This window comes from Sinocyclocheilus anshuiensis, unplaced genomic scaffold (assembly GCF_001515605.1).
Source record: "Sinocyclocheilus anshuiensis isolate Anshui unplaced genomic scaffold, SAMN03320099.WGS_v1.1 scaffold1054, whole genome shotgun sequence".
In the NCBI taxonomy this organism is placed as follows: Eukaryota; Metazoa; Chordata; class Actinopteri; order Cypriniformes; family Cyprinidae; genus Sinocyclocheilus; species Sinocyclocheilus anshuiensis.
Genome location: NW_015536544.1, coordinates 915,688 through 934,394, shown reverse-complemented (window position 1 = coordinate 934,394; position 18,707 = coordinate 915,688). Strand labels below are relative to the sequence as shown.

General features: G+C 35.7%; 2 protein-coding genes across 5 annotated transcripts in view; one reads left to right on the top strand and one right to left on the bottom strand.

The window, feature by feature from the left end:
* LOC107698525 (neural Wiskott-Aldrich syndrome protein-like) overlaps positions 1-6,452 on the bottom strand; it is a 22,552-nt gene extending 16,100 nt beyond the window's left edge. Inside the window, exon 1 of the mRNA XM_016499550.1 lies at positions 6,055-6,452. Within this exon, the coding sequence (XP_016355036.1) occupies positions 6,055-6,159 (105 nt within the window). The 5' untranslated portion in view covers positions 6,160-6,452. The remainder of the gene's footprint in view (positions 1-6,054) is intronic.
* Positions 6,453-8,850: 2,398 nt separating this feature from the next.
* Positions 8,851-18,707, top strand: part of LOC107698421 (uncharacterized) — an 11,568-nt gene continuing 1,711 nt past the window's right edge. The window contains exons 1-19 of one of the 4 annotated variants that reach the window (XM_016499436.1): positions 8,851-9,131; positions 9,543-9,671; positions 9,854-9,976; positions 10,180-10,332; positions 10,503-10,682; positions 10,769-10,934; positions 12,069-12,185; positions 12,349-12,534; positions 12,627-12,764; positions 13,248-13,379; positions 13,503-13,901; positions 14,213-14,350; positions 15,605-15,742; positions 16,204-16,434; positions 16,537-16,716; positions 16,865-17,077; positions 17,170-17,313; positions 18,120-18,422; positions 18,518-18,655. In XM_016499436.1, the coding sequence (XP_016354922.1) occupies positions 8,931-9,131; positions 9,543-9,671; positions 9,854-9,976; positions 10,180-10,332; positions 10,503-10,682; positions 10,769-10,934; positions 12,069-12,185; positions 12,349-12,534; positions 12,627-12,764; positions 13,248-13,379; positions 13,503-13,901; positions 14,213-14,350; positions 15,605-15,742; positions 16,204-16,434; positions 16,537-16,716; positions 16,865-17,077; positions 17,170-17,313; positions 18,120-18,422; positions 18,518-18,655 (3,409 nt within the window). In that variant the 5' untranslated portion in view covers positions 8,851-8,930. Of the gene's footprint in view, positions 9,132-9,542; positions 9,672-9,853; positions 9,977-10,179; positions 10,333-10,502; positions 10,683-10,768; positions 10,935-12,068; positions 12,186-12,348; positions 12,535-12,626; positions 12,765-13,247; positions 13,380-13,502; positions 13,902-14,212; positions 14,351-15,601; positions 15,743-16,203; positions 16,435-16,536; positions 16,717-16,864; positions 17,078-17,169; positions 17,314-18,119; positions 18,423-18,517; positions 18,656-18,707 lie in introns of all 4 variants that reach the window. The other 3 variants (XM_016499445.1, XM_016499427.1, XM_016499454.1) reach the window with 3 other exon arrangements.

Below are 18,707 nucleotides of genomic sequence, written 5' to 3'. Positions count from 1 at the left end.
ACGGCACCCATTCACTGCAGAGGATCCATTGGTGAGCAAGTGATGTAATTCTACATTTCTCCAAATCTGTTCACATAAAAACACTTTCAGTTTGGGTGAATTATTCCTTTGATAAATTTGATCTATCAAAGCATCCAAACATATCTGAAATCCTACAGAAAGTACAGACTTTAGTATAAATAAAATATAAACACACTTTATAAATAATTAATAATTGTGAAATATGATAGAAATTCTTAAGCTTTTCCAATCTTAAAGTGTATAAAAAATAATAATAAAACAGCTATCTTGGTTACTATCTTAAGTACAAATTAAAAAGGCAACGCACCAACACTGACATGTTCATCCTCTTATGAAATTACTCTCATCACTGCATTTTCAATTTCAGGGCTGCATTTTGGACAGAGCTGCATATTAATATCTTGGAGAAACTGTAAACATCAAAAAATGCATAGAAATCAGTGTATGAATACTGCATGATGTTGTTTGCTGCACACACTGGCCACTGCAGATATCAAATACTGCTGTAATTTAAACTGCAGCCAAGTACCTGGAGACACATTTGATGGGGCATTTTATTCTCTCTCCATAGGGACTCTTACTCGAAGAGTGTATGCGTTCCATGCACATGACCCAAAGCAGCATTTTGAACACTTTTTCAGGACATGGGTTACCGAAAGGAAAAATAGGCCAGTGTCTTGGCAATACTGTCATAGGGAGGACAGCCAAGATCGCACAGAAGATGAAATATTTTCCATGGACAAGTAACACTCGCATTCACACACACATGCAGGCGTATGCTGAGCAATTACAGGAGACCAAAGAAACCTTGTCCTGTGCTTTAACGCACACATTAGACAGAAACATTTCTGATGAAAGCATTCAACACCACCACTAGCCATTGAACAAAAATGATTTTAATGAAGTATCTGATCAATACAGACCTATAAAATTTTCATTAAGCAATAACTTAACCGCCTGTCAGCAGGACTGCACCAACCCTGAATAATTGAACAAATAAACCAACGGATTAAAAAATTATCAAAAATATTCGGATCAATTGATTAACAGAAAAATAAACAAATAACCAATGATCAACTTTTATTCAAATAATTAAAAGTGTGCATATAAGAAAAATGAATCGTGGAATTTGTAATTCAATAAGTACTAATTAATTTATAATATTTTACTGAATTATAAAAAAAATAATTCAATAAACAATTCAGTACTTTAATTGGTTTCATAAATTGAAGAATTCTCTAATCAGATTAAAATAAATACTTCACAGTTTAAGAGATTATAAAGTCAACATTTTATCAAAGATTCTATAAACCTTTAATTTACTTTTACAATTGAATTGAATTAGACAATTAGCAATCTGAATAACAGAAATAAGCAGATGAACTCATTAATAAAAGTAACTGGATTAATCAATTGAATAAATGTTTCTCAAAAGTATTCTAATTGCTTGCAATTTTAAATCAAATTAATTAATCAATAACCAACTGAATACATAAGTTTCTTAAAAGTAATTTGATTAATTGATTGGAATTTATTTTTAAATAATCAAATTAATTGATAATCGATTGAAGAAATAAGGTTCTTAAAATTAAATGATTGAAAAATGTTATTAATTATCAAAAGTAATCTGATTAAAGAAATACTTCACTGATTAATAAATTATAGTCTAAATTTATCAAACATTTAATAAACTTTGACTTTTAATCAATTAAGCTACTGATTATTTCTCCAATAAATCAATGAAAAATAACCTGATTATCTAAAGAAATAATAGACATTAATCAATTAAGTCTATTCAAGTATTGAACATATTGTTGTGAATTTGAATGACTCTAAATAATAAACCATTTATTCTTTGAATTAATTCATCTGAAAAAGTAATAAAAAAAAAAACCTACACGTAACGAGAGAGGCAGGAAAAAGAGAATGCTGGGTAGTCCACTCATTGCGATCCTGCCACGTCAGTAACAGGAGGATCAATGAAACAAGACTTTCCTTCATTTCTTCTGATGAAAAACTGTTTCTCACTCTCTAGTCTGCACATTCAGCATTTGAATACGAGCACTTGTTTCATCTTGGTGGGCCGAGTGATTCAAGGACATCGCTAAACCTTCAACTACTGTACTGAGAGTTCAGCAAGTTCAAGAATGAGTCGAGTTTCCGTATGACAAACAATATACTCTCACTGGATTCAAAGCGGCCAAACACTCATACTGATATGTAAACCTATACGTTTGATCGCACTCAACAAATACTGAATGCAACTAGGGCTGGGTACCGTTCACATTTTAACCGGTACGGTACTGGTATCGGTACCTGAATTTCAGTGTCGGTACCCAACGGTACCTTTTTTCGGTACTTTACTCTGTGTAATCACAAAAACATTTATTCCAGTGAAAAAACAAGTCCAAAAGTCACAATTTCAAAATTTTGAACAATAGGGCCCTACAAACTTTTTCTTTCTTTCTTTTTTCCCACCAGAAATTCTTGTTTTAATTTGTCTGAAAATCAAATGGAGGCATTAAACATTTATTTTAAATCAAATGAAAATTAAAAGGAAGAAAAACTGTGTGAATATTCCTTTAAAACATATATTTCTGTTACATGTTAAATCGTACTTTTATTTTGACAGGTTGCCATGAAGCTACTGTGTGTATACAGTATGACGATGCTAGTTCTCTCAAATGAAATGGTAAAATTCTCGCGAAGTGACTCCCACAGCAGCTCTGGAGATTACGTTTTTGTGTTCATGCCGTCATATAGTGAGACGCAGAGGCCGAAAATCACCGCGAGCGTCACTCGTGCTTCAGTATTTGTATAGTAAACAAAACCGCATTTCCGCCATTCATTCATACATACAGAGGCAAGCGGAACATGCAGGATTCATATTTAAACCGTCTTTTTGCATTTTAATATTCACAGACACTAGTTCATATCGCGATTCGAATTAAGTCACAGTGGCTACTTTTCATTTATTCGTCCAAAATTGACGAATTCCGTGGCATTCTGCACTATAGAGTAAATCACGTTTTTATGAATGGACTCCTCGTTTTCGCAGAAACCATATGGCCCTAGAAATGTAAGCACATTTCACAACATTTCGGCTTGCCCTGTGTGTTGTTTGAACGAGTTGCAGGGGTGACCTCACGTCACAGGGTTTCTTTCTCTCTCTGTAGCATATGTGCCTAGATGCGTTCTCAGGTACCGAAATTTGGCACCGATTGATTTAATGTGAATCGGTACTCGGTAGTACCGATGCAATTCGGTCGGTACCCTTAAAAGTACCGAGTTTGGTACCCGACCCTAAACGCAACATCCAAAAGAGGCGACTGATGGACATTTGCCATGGCTTTTCCTAGTTAACTGCATCCGTAAGGCATTCCTGTCTGCAAAAGTCTTTGCCAAGAACATAAACACGCATTAGAGACATACATTTCCCCCACTTTCACAGGGATCGTGACTTTGTGTCAGACTTTGGTGAGGTTTGTTTGGAAACCCGATTCTGGATCAGTACTGGCTCAGCAGCTCTATTCATTAAAGCTGAAATCTCCATGGAAAGGAGGCAGATCAGTTCACTTCCTGTCCTCAAAGACTGCTGATCACGCACAACCCACCCGCAACCCCTATCTTTTCCCTTCTCTCCATCTCTCTCACTATTGTGCGATTTGGACTCGGTCCACGCTCTGCCTTCAGTTTTCGGTGCCGGTTCGGGACACAGTGATGAATGAACCCAAGACTGCTGGATCTTGGCCCCAAACAACGCGTTTCATATTTAGTCATTCCCAGTGAAAGCCCACTTTATGGCCCGGCTCTTGGCTGCCGTTCCTGGACTGACACTGCTCTCGTCCATGTCGCTTTCACCTAGACATGGACGAGCAACTTAAGTAGTAGGTCTGATGGGAAAGAATGGCATATTTGTGAATCAGATTTCATCCGAAATACATAATACAAACACTAGTTGTTTCTTTGCCAATCTTATTCCTTCCCTTATCCAGTTCTACAATCGACAATTTTAACCCAACTTCAAGTCCGATTTTTTTTTAAATGGCCTTTTTTGAACAATCCAAGTAAATTACTATCAAAAAACATCTGGTTGATGTATCAAAAATCTATTAATAACCAAATACATGATGTGCTTAAAGTGTAACTCGTCACCTGGATGTGCTGCAAGAGGAATTTTGGAAAAATAAGGAAACACTTCTAACAAATGCTTCCTTATAAGGCAAGAGACGGAAATTTCTAAGAACAACAGGGTACATTTCTTCACTCAAAACATACAGTGGCACCAAAAGGTATTTGGACACTTTTAGATATTTAATTATTTGAAAATCAGTTATAACACATTAAAAAAAGTGGCATCTGCAAACAAAACTGTGAGCACTTTTGTCAGATTGTTTTAAACTAACTGGTGTTAAGGTGTTTTCACCTTCACAAAGCTGACCTATCAGATGTGTAGTTCATCACATTAACTATGAACATGTTCCACTAACATTTGATAACCAGAACATACACGAGAGAGTGGCGTACTTACTCAAAATGCCACTCTCTCGAGAACGAGCATACGACAGTTAGCTGAAGCAAGAGTTTTATAAAGTTTTAAATATGGATATTTTCTTACACAGACGCATCACTTTGCTTCAGCAGGCCTTTATTAACCCCTGGAGCCATGTGGGACACTTTTTATTATGGATTTATGCACTTTATTGGACTTCAAAATCTCAACAGCCATTCACTCCCATTATAAAGCTTGGAAGAGCCAGGACATTTTTTTTAATATAACTATGATTGTATTTGTCTGAAAGAAGAAAGTCATATACACCTAGGATGGCTTGAGGGAGAGTAAATCATGGGGTAGGCCTAATTTTCCATTTTTGGGTGAACTATCCCTTTATGTTGATTAATGTATGTACTGTTTTATCATGCTTAAAACTTATCTCTGTAAAATGTTGTGATCCAAAAGTGTATTATACTGCATAATTTGAAATAACTTCATAAATAAATGTTCTTTGGATTTATATTTTGCAAATAAAGACATTCAAACATTTGGACAAGTGTCAAAATACTATAACTATGGGCCCTCAAGTAGGGCAGACAAGACAGCCATAGATAACTTGTGTAAAGAGCAAATATCTTCACTTTTGACAATTTAAAGCAAAATTAGATATAATTACGTAATCAGGGATGTAGACGTTGTTTCAATTTAGCAGGGACAGCTAACTGAAAGTTTCCTTTCAACACAAATTTGATGCTTCCAGAAATTAAAAAATAATTAAACTTATTAACACTTTGAGAAGAAATGGATAGCTAGCCTACTTGAGACTGAACAGACACAACAGTCTTACTATATTTTGTGCCAACTAAAGGCAGTAACAGACAGAGAGAATAGCAGATAGAAATACATACAGAAAGAAAAAGATAGAAAAATAGGTAGATAGATTGACAGACAGACAGAATAACAGATAGAAAGACAAGTAGATAGACAGTGATAGCTTCACATATAGATAGCTAGAAGGATAGATGTACAAACGTAGATAGATAGATAACTGACATCAGGTCATCTGAGACATTAGCTGTGACCCAAAGGCTAAGACTATAGTGAGCTGCCAACATAGACAGCATATTTGGGCATCATCGGCACGTGCATCATTTAGCTGACTCAGAATGCACTTAAGATGCTGTCTTCGTAGGCAGCTCACTAGGTTTTGTCGACCCAGCCTTCACTCAAGCAGAAGGCCTACTGCCATTTACTCGGAAATCACATGGAATATATAATTACCAACTCACAATCATACGAATAGCTTACACTACAACATCTAACTTCAATAACAGAAGTATCATTTGCTTTGACAGTGAGGAGGATGTTCCCAATGCGTCCTGATGGACATCACAAACGCGTTAAAACACAACTGCCTTGCCAGAAGTTACCGCCGTTCGTTTGCATCGCATCACTGGATATTGGAAAAGCAGGGTGGTTTGCATGTGAACTTGCGGTTAAAGGACTACAGATCGGCCGTAAGAGTAAACGCAACTTACGATGCATTTCCTGCCCAGGTAGTTGAACAGACACTCGTTCTCCTGCGGGGTCAGAAGCAGAGAGCCCACGTTTGCCACCCTCCTATGGGGCGGGTGGCCGCTCATGTTGACGGATGAGGCGTTTGAATTTGAGCGTTTGTCTCCTGTTAGATTATTTTATGTGCAATCACAGATCAACATGGCCTGCGCTCCGTTCATCCCGTAAGGAATTCCGCATACATGTAGAGCCGATGTAGTGTTGTCCTCAATGCGCGGGCGATGCAGGTGCGACTCGTTAACTCCTGTGGCTTATTTATTCTTTAATTCGTTCACGTTTGACAGACTGCATGATATAAACTTTCATTCCGAACTCCTAAAGCAATAACGATCCTTCAATCCAACATGGCAGCAGGACGGTAGAGTTGAAAGCGCAGTTTGAGAAAGGGTAGAAAGAAATTCGGTCGGGCCAGGTGTTAGCTTTTCTGTACAAACATACTCTTTTGTTGTTATTTAGTTACAAAATACTAAATTTAAAATCACAAAAACAATTCTGTATTGTCTAAACGTGAGTTAATGCGAATTAAAACAGTGATCCGTAATCACTAAACCCCTCTAGTTTCTCGGAATGGTCTATCCCTGTTTTCCCGTGCCTCCTGCAGAATGCGGACGGGATGCGCACGGGATGGGCGGGGCCTCTGAGGCAGAGGGGAGAGCACAGCGCCGTCATTGATAGAAGGAGATTACAGTATTTTGACGATCTGTTTTAAAGATAGGATAACTATGCTGCTGTTTCATAAAGCGGATAATTTCTATTAAAGCTTCTGAATGGTAAATATACAGCTTAAAATCCATAATATAGTATTATGACGAGAAATACCTGTTCATTGTATCACTGCGCAGCTACATTGCTGTTACATTGCAACGTTTGATAAGGGACTATATAGTTTGTAGTGGAAGGATACCACTTATAATTTTGTAATTTTATATATTTTTGAATTTATTTTTTAAATGTACTTATTGGTTTTTAATATGTTGTATTTTAATTGGTTTTCAGACTTTATTACCATAAAAATATTAAAACTTTTTTTTATAGTTTGCAGAATTTATGCACACACGTCTATCTCATATCCATACTGATTAGAATATATATTTGATATACTGATATATTTGATATGCTTTGATATACTAAACACACACCCACACACACACACACACACACACACACACACACACACACACACACACACACACACGTGTGTGTGCAATAATGCATTTTCGTTCAATGCATTTTTTGATTATTTTAAAAATTGGTTCCAAAATATATGTAAAAAACTAAAAATTATATATATATATATATATATATATATATATATAATTTAACAACTACAGAATCTGTTCTAGTATCTATCTGTACTAGTATGGGCTGTTTTTGTATTCTTTTGAATTTTTGACCATTTTTATAAATAAATAAACCCGAGCACCAGATCTTGGAAGTTGAGCCAACCCGAGATGTTTTATAAGGTGAAAGTCTGGCTTTCCTCAGTCCAGACTATAAACTATAATTTTAACATTTTTTTACCACTAATTGAAACCACCAGTTATATTCTATTTGGAGGATAACAGTGATCACACAATTGGCATATCTGTGTGGCTGCTGTATGTTTAGACAGTCTTTTCTCACGAGATAATGATGCCTTCAGTTTTCCATGGCGATTCAGCACATTATACACTGTTATTACAGAGCAAAAAAACTTCACTTTGCAATAAACCAGTAATTTCAGTGTAATTAATAAGAAGGCAAGATAAAGAGCTATCACTTTAACCCATAGAACCAAAAACTTTTGGAGCCCAGAAATTATAACCTCACTATATGGAGAATCAGACAATTTAAGATTATTGTTATTAAAAAAACTTTTCACAGCTATACTTTTATTTATTGATTAATTAATAATTGTCCAGTCTTATGTAACAGCATCAGGGACAGAGTTCACCTTGTTCTTTCCCTACCAATGAACAAATGAAGAACAGAGAGGCAAAAAAAGAGACAGATGGAGGATCTTGTTTGAAAGCGGAGCCCTGCCAGGGGACACCTGGCCTCCTGTTAAACTTTGCTATTGCACTGCATGTTCAACACATAAAAAATATTTTTTTTTTTTTTTTTTTTGACCGATATGTTATTTATTTTCTTGTATTTCTGTACTTCGGTCACCACGACCAATCTTTCTGGCTCATTCTGAGTCTGATCTCCACTAGATGGCGAGATTGACTAACAGCTCTTTTATGTTAATCTATTTATGAACTGTTGCTCCCTTTTTAAATTATATTTTACCTTAAATTATTGCAAGTGATATTTACCTTGATTTTTTCTTGTTTATTCAAATATCACGTCTCATATTTCATTTGCTGTCTCTTCACTGACATAACTGTAAACAAGTAGGCCTACACTAACTTTTGAATGAATGCATAAATGAATAAATTAATACATTTTAATGCTTCTTATTTGTTCCACTCTCTGTATATAATAATAAACGTAATAATGAATATTCCTATTGAATATTTTTAGATTTGAAGATAAATTCTGGATCTGGGACGACATATTTTTAAAGCAGCAAACATAAACAATGAGGAAATATTTACAAGATCGTTTTAATGCGACATTTATAATACTAATATTAAGGAGATTCCATTTTACTTTATTAACTACGGTTACCATGGTACTGAAGAATATAAACAAAGACGTTATTATTTTCTTTTGCTTTATTAATGCGCGATGTTGATTTTTCGATTATCTGGCAACTTCAGGAGTCAGCTGACCTGCTGAGGACAGTCAGGCACATCGCACCGCAGCGCTACTGTAACAAAAGAGTGATCGATCCCTGCGGTTTTATTTAGCGATCATGAGCAGCACACAGTCTTACTGTCGCTTCAGTGATGAAAACTACAAAAACTGGCTGAAAACAACGGAGAGTCTTTACATACTGAGGAACCGCATTCAGGACTTCATAGAAAAGGAAACCGAAACTTATCACAGCTCTCTTCAAAACAAATCTCATCTCCATAGACAGACCTGTACGCGATCGTGCAAACTTGCGAATAAGGTAAATTATGGTAAATAAGCTAAATTAGGCAAAAATGTAAAGTCAAAGTAAACAATAGGAATAGCCTTCATTAAAAATCACTTTTTAAATGATCTCAACGTAGTAGGCTACTGTATAAATTTAGACAACGTAGAAATACAGTGTAATCTATCTGTCTGCCTGTCTGTCTGTCATACAGACAGAATATATTTATGCTACATTTCTATATAGGCCTACTGAATGCTATTATTCCTACTTAACACAACAAATTTAGAATAATAGTAATGTCATTGCCATAATAAATAAAAAGAGTATCAACACAAATGGAAATATGGCAGTACACCAAAAAGTGTAAAAGACTGTCAGTTAAAATCAAAGTTTCTGGGAGTGTCTGTGCATGTCTCTCAAACTGTGTTTTGCTTCTTCCCGCAGCCTGTCTGCCAGTTGTGTGAACACTGGAAGAATGAAATCATTGCCAATCATAATGGGAAGGGTAATAGTATACACTGGGAGAACTGCCGGCCACATCTATGGCCCACAGATAAGTGGGAAGTTGCCAAAGTAAGTTGCTTTCATAATTAATAACTACTGCATTAAATAGAGTGTTGCCTCTGAGTGCTGTCTGTTAAAATGTTTTGTTGCATATGGGGAGGCTTATATTTAGAAATGTCAGCGATCAAAAATCTATGTGCATTACATTTTTAACTTTGTTAACTGCATGTTTCACATATTTCTTATGGCAGGCACATATGCCACGTGGGCACAAAGAACATCGCAAGTTTGACCAGTTTGATATTGCTGCCATCCTGAACTTAATGAGTTCCTGTAAACATTTCAAGAGCATCCCAGGACAATCTGTGATTAACGTAAGTATTCTGAAAATCCAATTTTTCCCTTCAAATTCTCTTTTTTTAACATTACATCATTCAGAACCTCTATATTTGTGATAAAACTTCTCAAAAGCTTAGTGCTATGGTATGTGACCACCGTATCGGTATGGATAGTCAAATACTGTAGCTCTCATGTTGTGCTGGATAACACATTTCACACTTTTTTTTCAACAATTCAGGTAATAACGGTACGAAACAAATTGATGCATTCGCCTGACTTCAAAGTCAGCAATGAGGACATGAAAAATCATCACAAAACAGTCCTGCAGCTGGCCGAGAAGCTCCAACCTCATGTCCCAGAAATGAAAGACTTGGAAAAGAAGATAACACAGGTGGATGGAAAATTATTATTATTATTAATTGTAAGACCTGGTTATTATGGAAGTTATTATTATTTTTACTATTATCAATAGTGATTAGGATAATGTTGCTCTACAATATAATTGTATTATTTATTATTAAATTCAGTACTTACGGGAAAGTTTTTCAATTTTCTGTATAGTTTCATAACACCTTGGACAAGAATTTCAATCAAGCCCCGTGTGAGGTAGATGGCCAACTGGAAGATCTCCAGACCATGAAAGACTTCCAGAAAGTTCTGGACCGTGAGCAGCAAGCCATTAAAGACAGGATTGAAGACTTTTTCTCACGCTTTGAGGGGAACCAAGATGAAAATGTCAAAGTAAGTACAGTAGATCAACACTATACGTTTAAGCAGTTAAGTGTGAACTGCATCATGTTTGTTCTTAAACATGACTTTATGTTAAGGACATGAAGAGTCTCCTGGACTTCCTGGACCAAAACAAAGATCTCCTGGAGAACCTGGGCCCTGAAGTCAACAAACTGAAAGAGATGCAGGCAAAAGTAGATCAACATGAGGAGCAGATCAGCAACCTGACAGGCAGAGTGGACCAACTGGAGAAAGTGACGCATGGTATGAAGAACTGAGAAGAATATAATACCATTAGTTTTTATGTTTGATTTAATCATTTAGCAATATTTAGTTTCTACATGATGCTTCTAATGTGTTCTATGGGCCAAAAGTGAACTCACAAACAAAGTTTAGTGACGCATAATATCCCATGAAAATTACAAATTGAAAAACGTTAAAATTATGATTAAGAGGAGGTCGATCCATTGTGAGAAAGAAGTACACTTTATTATACTTTTAAAAACAGTACTATGTAATAGCAATATACTTTAAAAGAATATACTTAAGTGTGAACTGAATGTAATGTTTTCAGACACATGGAAATTTATTTTAGTTAACTTATATTAAATGCAATTAGTATTTAACTTGTTTGCCATATATTTAAATAAATTTGTAATTACATATTCGTAACAATGAAGTTGCAATGCTGTAATGTTATAAAGTTGTAATGAACTCAAATAAGTCAGTACCTCAAAATAAGCGTACTTCTTTAAGGCAATTCAAACATAATGATTTAAAAAATATACTTTAAAGTAAACCTTTTAATTTTATAAAATCTTTACAAAATGTAGTTTTTAAAAGTTGTGAAACAATCATGAAAGTGTACTGTCTTTAAAGGCATATTTCACCCAAAAATGAAAATTCTGTCATTAATTACTCACCCTCATGTCGTTCCAAACCTGTAAGACTTTCGTTCATCTTCGGAACACAAATTAAGATATTTTTGATGAAATCCGAGAGCTTTCTGACCCTGCATAGACGCAACGTAAATACCACGTTCAAGGCCCAGAAAGGTAGTAAGGACATCGATAAAATAGGCCATGTGACATCAGTGGTTCAACCTTATTTTTTTGAAGCTACGAGAATACCTTTTGTGTGCAAAGAAAACAAAAATAACAACTTTATTTCTTCGTTCAAAGATGAACGAAAGTCTTACAGGTTTGGAACGACATTTAATGACAGAATCAGACATTTTTGGGTGAACTAACCTTTTAAGTACACTTAAGTAGGCTTGTGTCATGCTTTTAACACAGATCAAATTATTAAGCAAAATTACACAAGTTTAACTCACCTTGAGTCATTTTGAGTCTGCAACTGTATTCAGATTGTCTCATTCCAGTGTTTCTCCATCCACAGATCCAGTTATTCCTGGCAACCTGCTTAGATACAAGAATCATCTTTATGAATATTGTCAGGCAAAGAAATGGCCAGAGGATACATTTCCTGTTTTTACAGAGGATCAAGAATCCCAGGGTAACAAATTCATCATCCATCCAATTAATGTTAATTGCATGATAGTTCTTTAGAAAACAAATAAAACATGTATTTGTTTAGACATACAGGAAAAGTGGATACAATTCTTGAATTCAGGTTAGATTCAACAGTTAATCATATAAAGTTCACATCCTCTGTACAGGTTACAGAGGTAAAGTGATGGTGAATGGGCAAAGTTTCATTGGCAGAAGGGTATTTAACGACAAAAAGGCAGCGCATCAGGAGGTTGCATACATTGCCCTCGAGCAGCTAAAATTACAGGAAGAAAGCACAGATGAACCATCAAGCTCAGACATACAGCCCGAGGCCTCCTCTTCATCTTCCTCAGGTGAAATATGACTAAGAAATTGTGGAATTGAATTATGGCGCACTGAGATCAATGTATGATACAGTACATCATTTTATATTTTGACACCTCAGGAATCACTTTCTTTGGTAAAGTGACTGTGGATCTCAATCGAGAAGTTGAGTCTGATAGATGCTCTTCAAAGGAAGAAGCGACTGAAGCAGCTTATAAGGTTTTATGGGAAAGTTTTCGCATCAGTGCTCCATTAGAAGGTAAAGTACAAATCAAATAATATTTAGTTTAAATCTTTATGCATAAGAGCTTTATGTATGCATTTATGTATTACAGTGAAATACATACAAATATGTTTGCATATAATGTTGTTGAAAATAAAGCCATTTCAGGTTTGTGCAATGAATGTGCAGTTTTAACCCTTTAATCTGCAAGAATGTCCTCTAAAATACATCTGAAAATTAGTTTGTTGCCTTTCATAACACATCAGGACTCAAATAAGATATTTTCATCAATTAACATATTACTTCTATTTTCAATTTTACATTTTGTATTTCTCAGGGAAAAATATTTAAGGTTAAGAGGTTTAGGTTTGACCCATTTTCACAATATTTTAACCAGTTTAAAACATGTCCAAAAAGTACTATGTGTTTTGGACACATAGTCTGTGAAGTATTTAGGATTTTAAGATTAAAATTATTTTTTTAGCTCACTAAACCTGGTTTTCTTTCTCACTGCAACAGGTCAGACTTACAAGTCAGTGACGATGGAATATTTCAACACAAATGGCTTCCCAAAACCAATAGAAGATTTTGATGCCAACACAACCATCTGCAAGCTCAAACTCATTGGGCTTTTCACTTTTTATGACAAAGGTAACTGCACTTCTACTCTTAGTCATTTGTTAAACATCATTTATCTTCCTCTCACAAACGTTTTGTGTCGATTTCCAAGCTATTGTTTGCTGACATTTAGTTTGCATTTCTTACATTTCTTAGATGGCTCCACCAAGAAGAAACAGGCAGAGCAACAGGCAGCTAAAGTCGCTCTGCAGCATCTGTCAGGGATCCTCAACTGTGCTCCAATATCAGATACTGAGAAGAACTTCAAAGGTGTTCTGAAGGAGCATCTAGAGACGCTGGGTCTCAAAAATCCTGTTTACGACACAGATAATAAAGCAGAGGCCAGTGAAGAGCCCATCGACATCAGCTCGGACCTGATTACTTCTACAGTATCCATCAGTCAGGCAGAAGTGAAAGATCACTCAGAGTCTGAAATCATCTCATCATCTCCATCTTGCCAAGAGTCAGTCTGTGTTCCTGTTCCTGTGCAGCCGGACCCTCCAGACTCCAGCTCTCCAGCCTCACAGAGGAAAAAGCCCAGGAGTGAATGTCCAGGTAATGGAGCATGTAGGAAGAAATTGCTATTGCAGTGCTATAAGAAACTGCTTTTGCAGGAAACACCAGTAGGGACTGCTAGTTTAAAAAATATATATATATATTTTTAAGTGCTCAATTAATTTATTTTGATTTCAAAATGTGCACAGGACATATTTAAATTACAAAGAGCCTGGAAAAAAAGCAGGCAGAAAAAGTAGTTTAAAATGATAAGGATACATAAAAACAGCAGAGGAAAACTACTGACAAAAATTCTTTATCAAAGATTTAATAAAGAAATGTGATTAAAATAAATATTTTTGATATTTCAGGAATCACTTTCTTTGGTAAAGTGACTGTGGATCTCAATCAAGAAGTTGAGTCTGATAGATGCTCTTCAAAGGAAGAAGCGACTGAAGCAGCTTATAAGGTTTTGTCAGAACGTTTTCACATCTGTTCTCCAACAGAAGGTAAAGTACGAAAAGTTAGATTAGATTTCAAAGATTTCATATAAAGTCATACGCAGGGCCGGATTTACGCATAGGCATTCTAGGCACGTGCCTATGCTTGCTCGTCCGCGGAGGGGGGTTTGAAGATAAATGAAGAGATATATAATATTTTTTGTTATGGGATATCTACAACAGTAAAAGAACCAAAACCCCAGAAGACATTGAGCAAATAAATATAACAAACAATAGGGTAAAAATTACAAACTATTTCCATGTCTTCAACCTTTTTTATGTACGGAAATCACGCTTTCTTTCTCCCGTTCTCGCTCACACACGCACACACAGACACGCACTCACTCACACATGAGGAGACGCGGACAGAAACTTGTCATTAGCGCTGCTCCGCGAATTTATCAGTAAAATAATTTTGCAGCTGAAAAGCTACATGACATTTCTCAGTAGCGAGGTTCTTGAAGCAGTTCAACTTAAAGATTCGCTATTAGTAGACGCTGCTGCTGAATCCTGCTGAGAGACGCACAGACGCAAGTATTCACACACACATAATCTCTCTCCCTCTCTCTCTCTCTTTCGCTCTCTCTCTAATAACTGCGTTAGACTGCATTAATAACTGCGTTAGCCTGCATATCAATGGCTCAAGCCTCTGTTATTAGCTCTAAAATGACGTTTTGGAATTTGCAACGGAAGGTTTGGGATGAGGTGCGTAAAAAATTTGTTCAACACACATGAGATTTCAGGATGGAAACATGTCAAATGTCTTTAAACAAATCATCTGAACAATTGATGTGTGATTGTGACTTCAGGCCGTTAAAATGATTAGAGAAATAATGCACTCCCAAAGTGGTTATGTGGCCACGTCGCCACGCCTATTAATGGAATGAAATGCAATTTATTTGAATTCTCAAACAAATTAAGAACTACATTCGATTTTTATTGACTGATCGCAAGCGCTTACTGCGATAGAAAACACTGTAACGGTTTCCACTGATTAAGAAATATTTTTGTTTGCTTGGGTGGTAATATTATGCTATTATATTAATAGGGAAGGGGGGCCCAAAAATTTGTTTTGCCTATGTCACGAAAAGAGGTAAATCTGGCCCTGGTCATACGCCAGTATATTGACAAGTGTTTCACCTACACTTGATGCTTAAAATACTGTTTTGGTGCTACTGTAAGCCAAATATGTAAGAATGTGTTAGAATATGTTAAAATGGTTTTCAGAACAGCATAACCTGGTTTAAATTTTTGCTACAGCAGGTCAGACGTACAGGACAGGGATCATGGAATATTTCAACATGCATGATTTACAAAAACCAACAGAAGAGTTTTTTGATGATGACAATACAACAGTCTGCAAGCTCAAACTCATCGGGCCTTTCACTTTTTATGACAAAGGTAATTTCATTTCATTCATTTATTGAACACTATTTGGGTAAATGTCTAGGGAATATTTCACCCCCATAACAAATAAAAAAATATATTTTGACCAAAATAAATGCTGTCTATTTTAAATACATTTTAAGATCTTATCTTATCACAATGAAAAAAAATTGTAAATACCCCCTATATAGTGTGGGGAAAAAATAGATATAATATTGTGTATATTACATGGTATTGGTATTTTTTCTTTTATTTTGCATCACAATAATTGGAATTTTAAAGGAAATCTGATTAACTGTCATGAAAATAATGGCACAACAATGCAAAGAAAAAAGAAAAAAATCTTTATGCAAAATATAACTTCCTTATATATAAAAGTCATATATTCTTTTAATTTTGGGATGAAATATGACCCATATTTCATTGTGACATGCACTCATTTACGATCTTGTGTTTTAATTTCTTACATTTCTTAGATGGCTCCACCAAGAAGAAACAGGCAGAGCAACAGGCAGCTAAAGTTGCATTGCAGCATCTGTCAGGGATCCTCAACTTTACTCCAATATCAGATACTGAGAAGAACTTCAAAGGTGTTCTGAAGGAGCGTCTAGAGATGCTGGGTCTCAAAAATCCTGTTTATGAAGAGTATAAAGCAGAGGCCAGTGAAGAGCCCGTCACCAGCGGTATGAGCACAAAGCTTTCAAACTCTGAGTTTAACTTGAAAGAAATTAGGAAAAATCCTTGTATCTACTCTGACATATCAAATTTCGGAAAGTAAGGGTTTTCTTTTTGTCTGACTATTTCTGCAGTATCTATCAATCAGGAAGCAGTAAAAGAGCATTTAGACCTGAAGTCTGAAAGCATCTCCACATCAGCACAGCTCCCATCAGGCCAGGAACCAGTCCGTGTTCCTGTTCCTGTGCAGCCGGACCCTCCAGACTCCAGCTCTCCAGCCTCACAGATGAAAAAGCCCAGGATTGATTGTCCAGGTAATGAGCATGTAAGAAGAAAGATGATGTGCTATTGCAGCGGACACCAGTAGGGAGCGCTAGTGGTGCACTGTAAAAATAAAATCAGTTTAAGTTAGTTGTTGCAACTGTGCTTTCATCTACTTGTACATCTTTGTGTATTTTACAGAAATCGATGAGCTGGTGAATGTATATAACCTCAAGCCACCACACATGAATGTGGAGAACATGAAATATGATCAGAATGTCAAATGTACTGTGACAGTCAACCTGGAAAAATATACTTGTGCAAACAAACAAAGCTACGACTCCAAGAAAGAAGCCATTCGAAAAGCCTACCTGTTATTCGGCCGTGCGGTGGGAATTCTGGATCCTAGCTCAGGTATATATTTGTGTATTTATATATTCATATATAAATATACCAATACATTCATGTTCTTTAACTAATGCTTATTTCTTTACCTCTAATTCAAGATGAAAAGACGTGCAGTGCACTGGTGAAGCAGCACTTTTCTCAGAAGTCTCTTATTCTTCCTCAGGAAGATGTTGAAGGATCTGTAAAGCCATTTTACTGCTCACTTAAAAACATAACTTACGATGTGAAGTATGATGGACAAGGTTAGTATGAGCGTCTGAAGAAACAAGAGTTTGCACTCAACAGAATCAAGTGTAATTTTGGGGTCAATGATGATTAAGAGTGCCCAAAATAAAGAAAATCTTTTAAAAAGCCTACAATACCATTCAGTATAATTAATAATGTATTTTATGTTTTGAAAGTAATGAATATTTTTATTCAGCAAGGATGCATTAAATTCAAAGGTGGCGCAGTAAAGACATTTAAATGTTACAATGTATATTTCAAATAAATGCTGTTTGTTTGAACTTTCTATTAAAAATGTATCACGGTTTCCACAAACATTTTAAGCAGCACAAGTGTTTTCAACATTGATAATAAGAACTCCAAATCAGGATATTAGAATGATTTCTGAAGGATCATGTGAAACTGCAGACTGGAGTAATGATGCTGAAAATTCAGCTTTACATTTTACAATATACTGAAATAGAAAATGGTTATTTTAAATTGTAATAATATTTCACAATATTACTTATTACTGTAATTTTGATCAAATAAGTGCAGCTTTAATGAGCAGAAGAGACGTCTTTCAATAACATAAAAAATACTGTACCATTTAAATACCTTTTAATTGAAGTGTTTTAAGTTTTCTTTTTATCATAATTCATAAATATCATTATGTTTTTGTTTTTTGGTTGATATTTTAAAACATGAACCCTGGCACACAAATTCATTTATTTTCATTTTAAACCCCTTCTTAAAGCAATATATTCTTTCTTTTGAAACAGAAATGTAACAAAAAACATGTAATATCTATATGAATGTTCAAATATGATATGGTCTTTTTTAGGGTGTTCAGAAGGTGAAGCCAAGTTACAAGCTCTCCAGAATGCCTTACATGCACTATCACCTCTCTTTGATTATGCTTCACTACCGGGAGCGGATAGTCCTGAAGAGGTGCAGAATCAGCTGAGCTCCATGCTGAACGGGGCTGGTCAGAAAGAGCCTGTCATTGACCTGAAATCTGAGGAACGAGCCTGTATCCAGTTGTCTTTCTGCGACTATACGCTGAAGTGCACATGCCAAAGCTCCAAGAGAGCAGCTCGAAATCATCTGAGTGAACGTATACTGGGTCTGCTGGGGGTAAAGACAGGTCAGAGCAACTGAAGACCAGCCAGTTTGTCTTTCTTAATGTATATTATTAGAAAATGATAATTTAATTATTCTATTCTGAACTTCTTACACCAGATAACAATGCATCTTTGAGAAACAGTTTAGATGTGTGGTTCAGAAAGCAGAATCTGCCACAGCCAGTGTTTGAGGACATAGAAGAGGCGCTTGGAGCAAAGGCTACTTTCTCTGTTCAGTTAAGCTGCTGCAGTCCAGGTGAGCTCACATACACACTAACAAAATAATAAATGTTCAATAAAGATTTAAT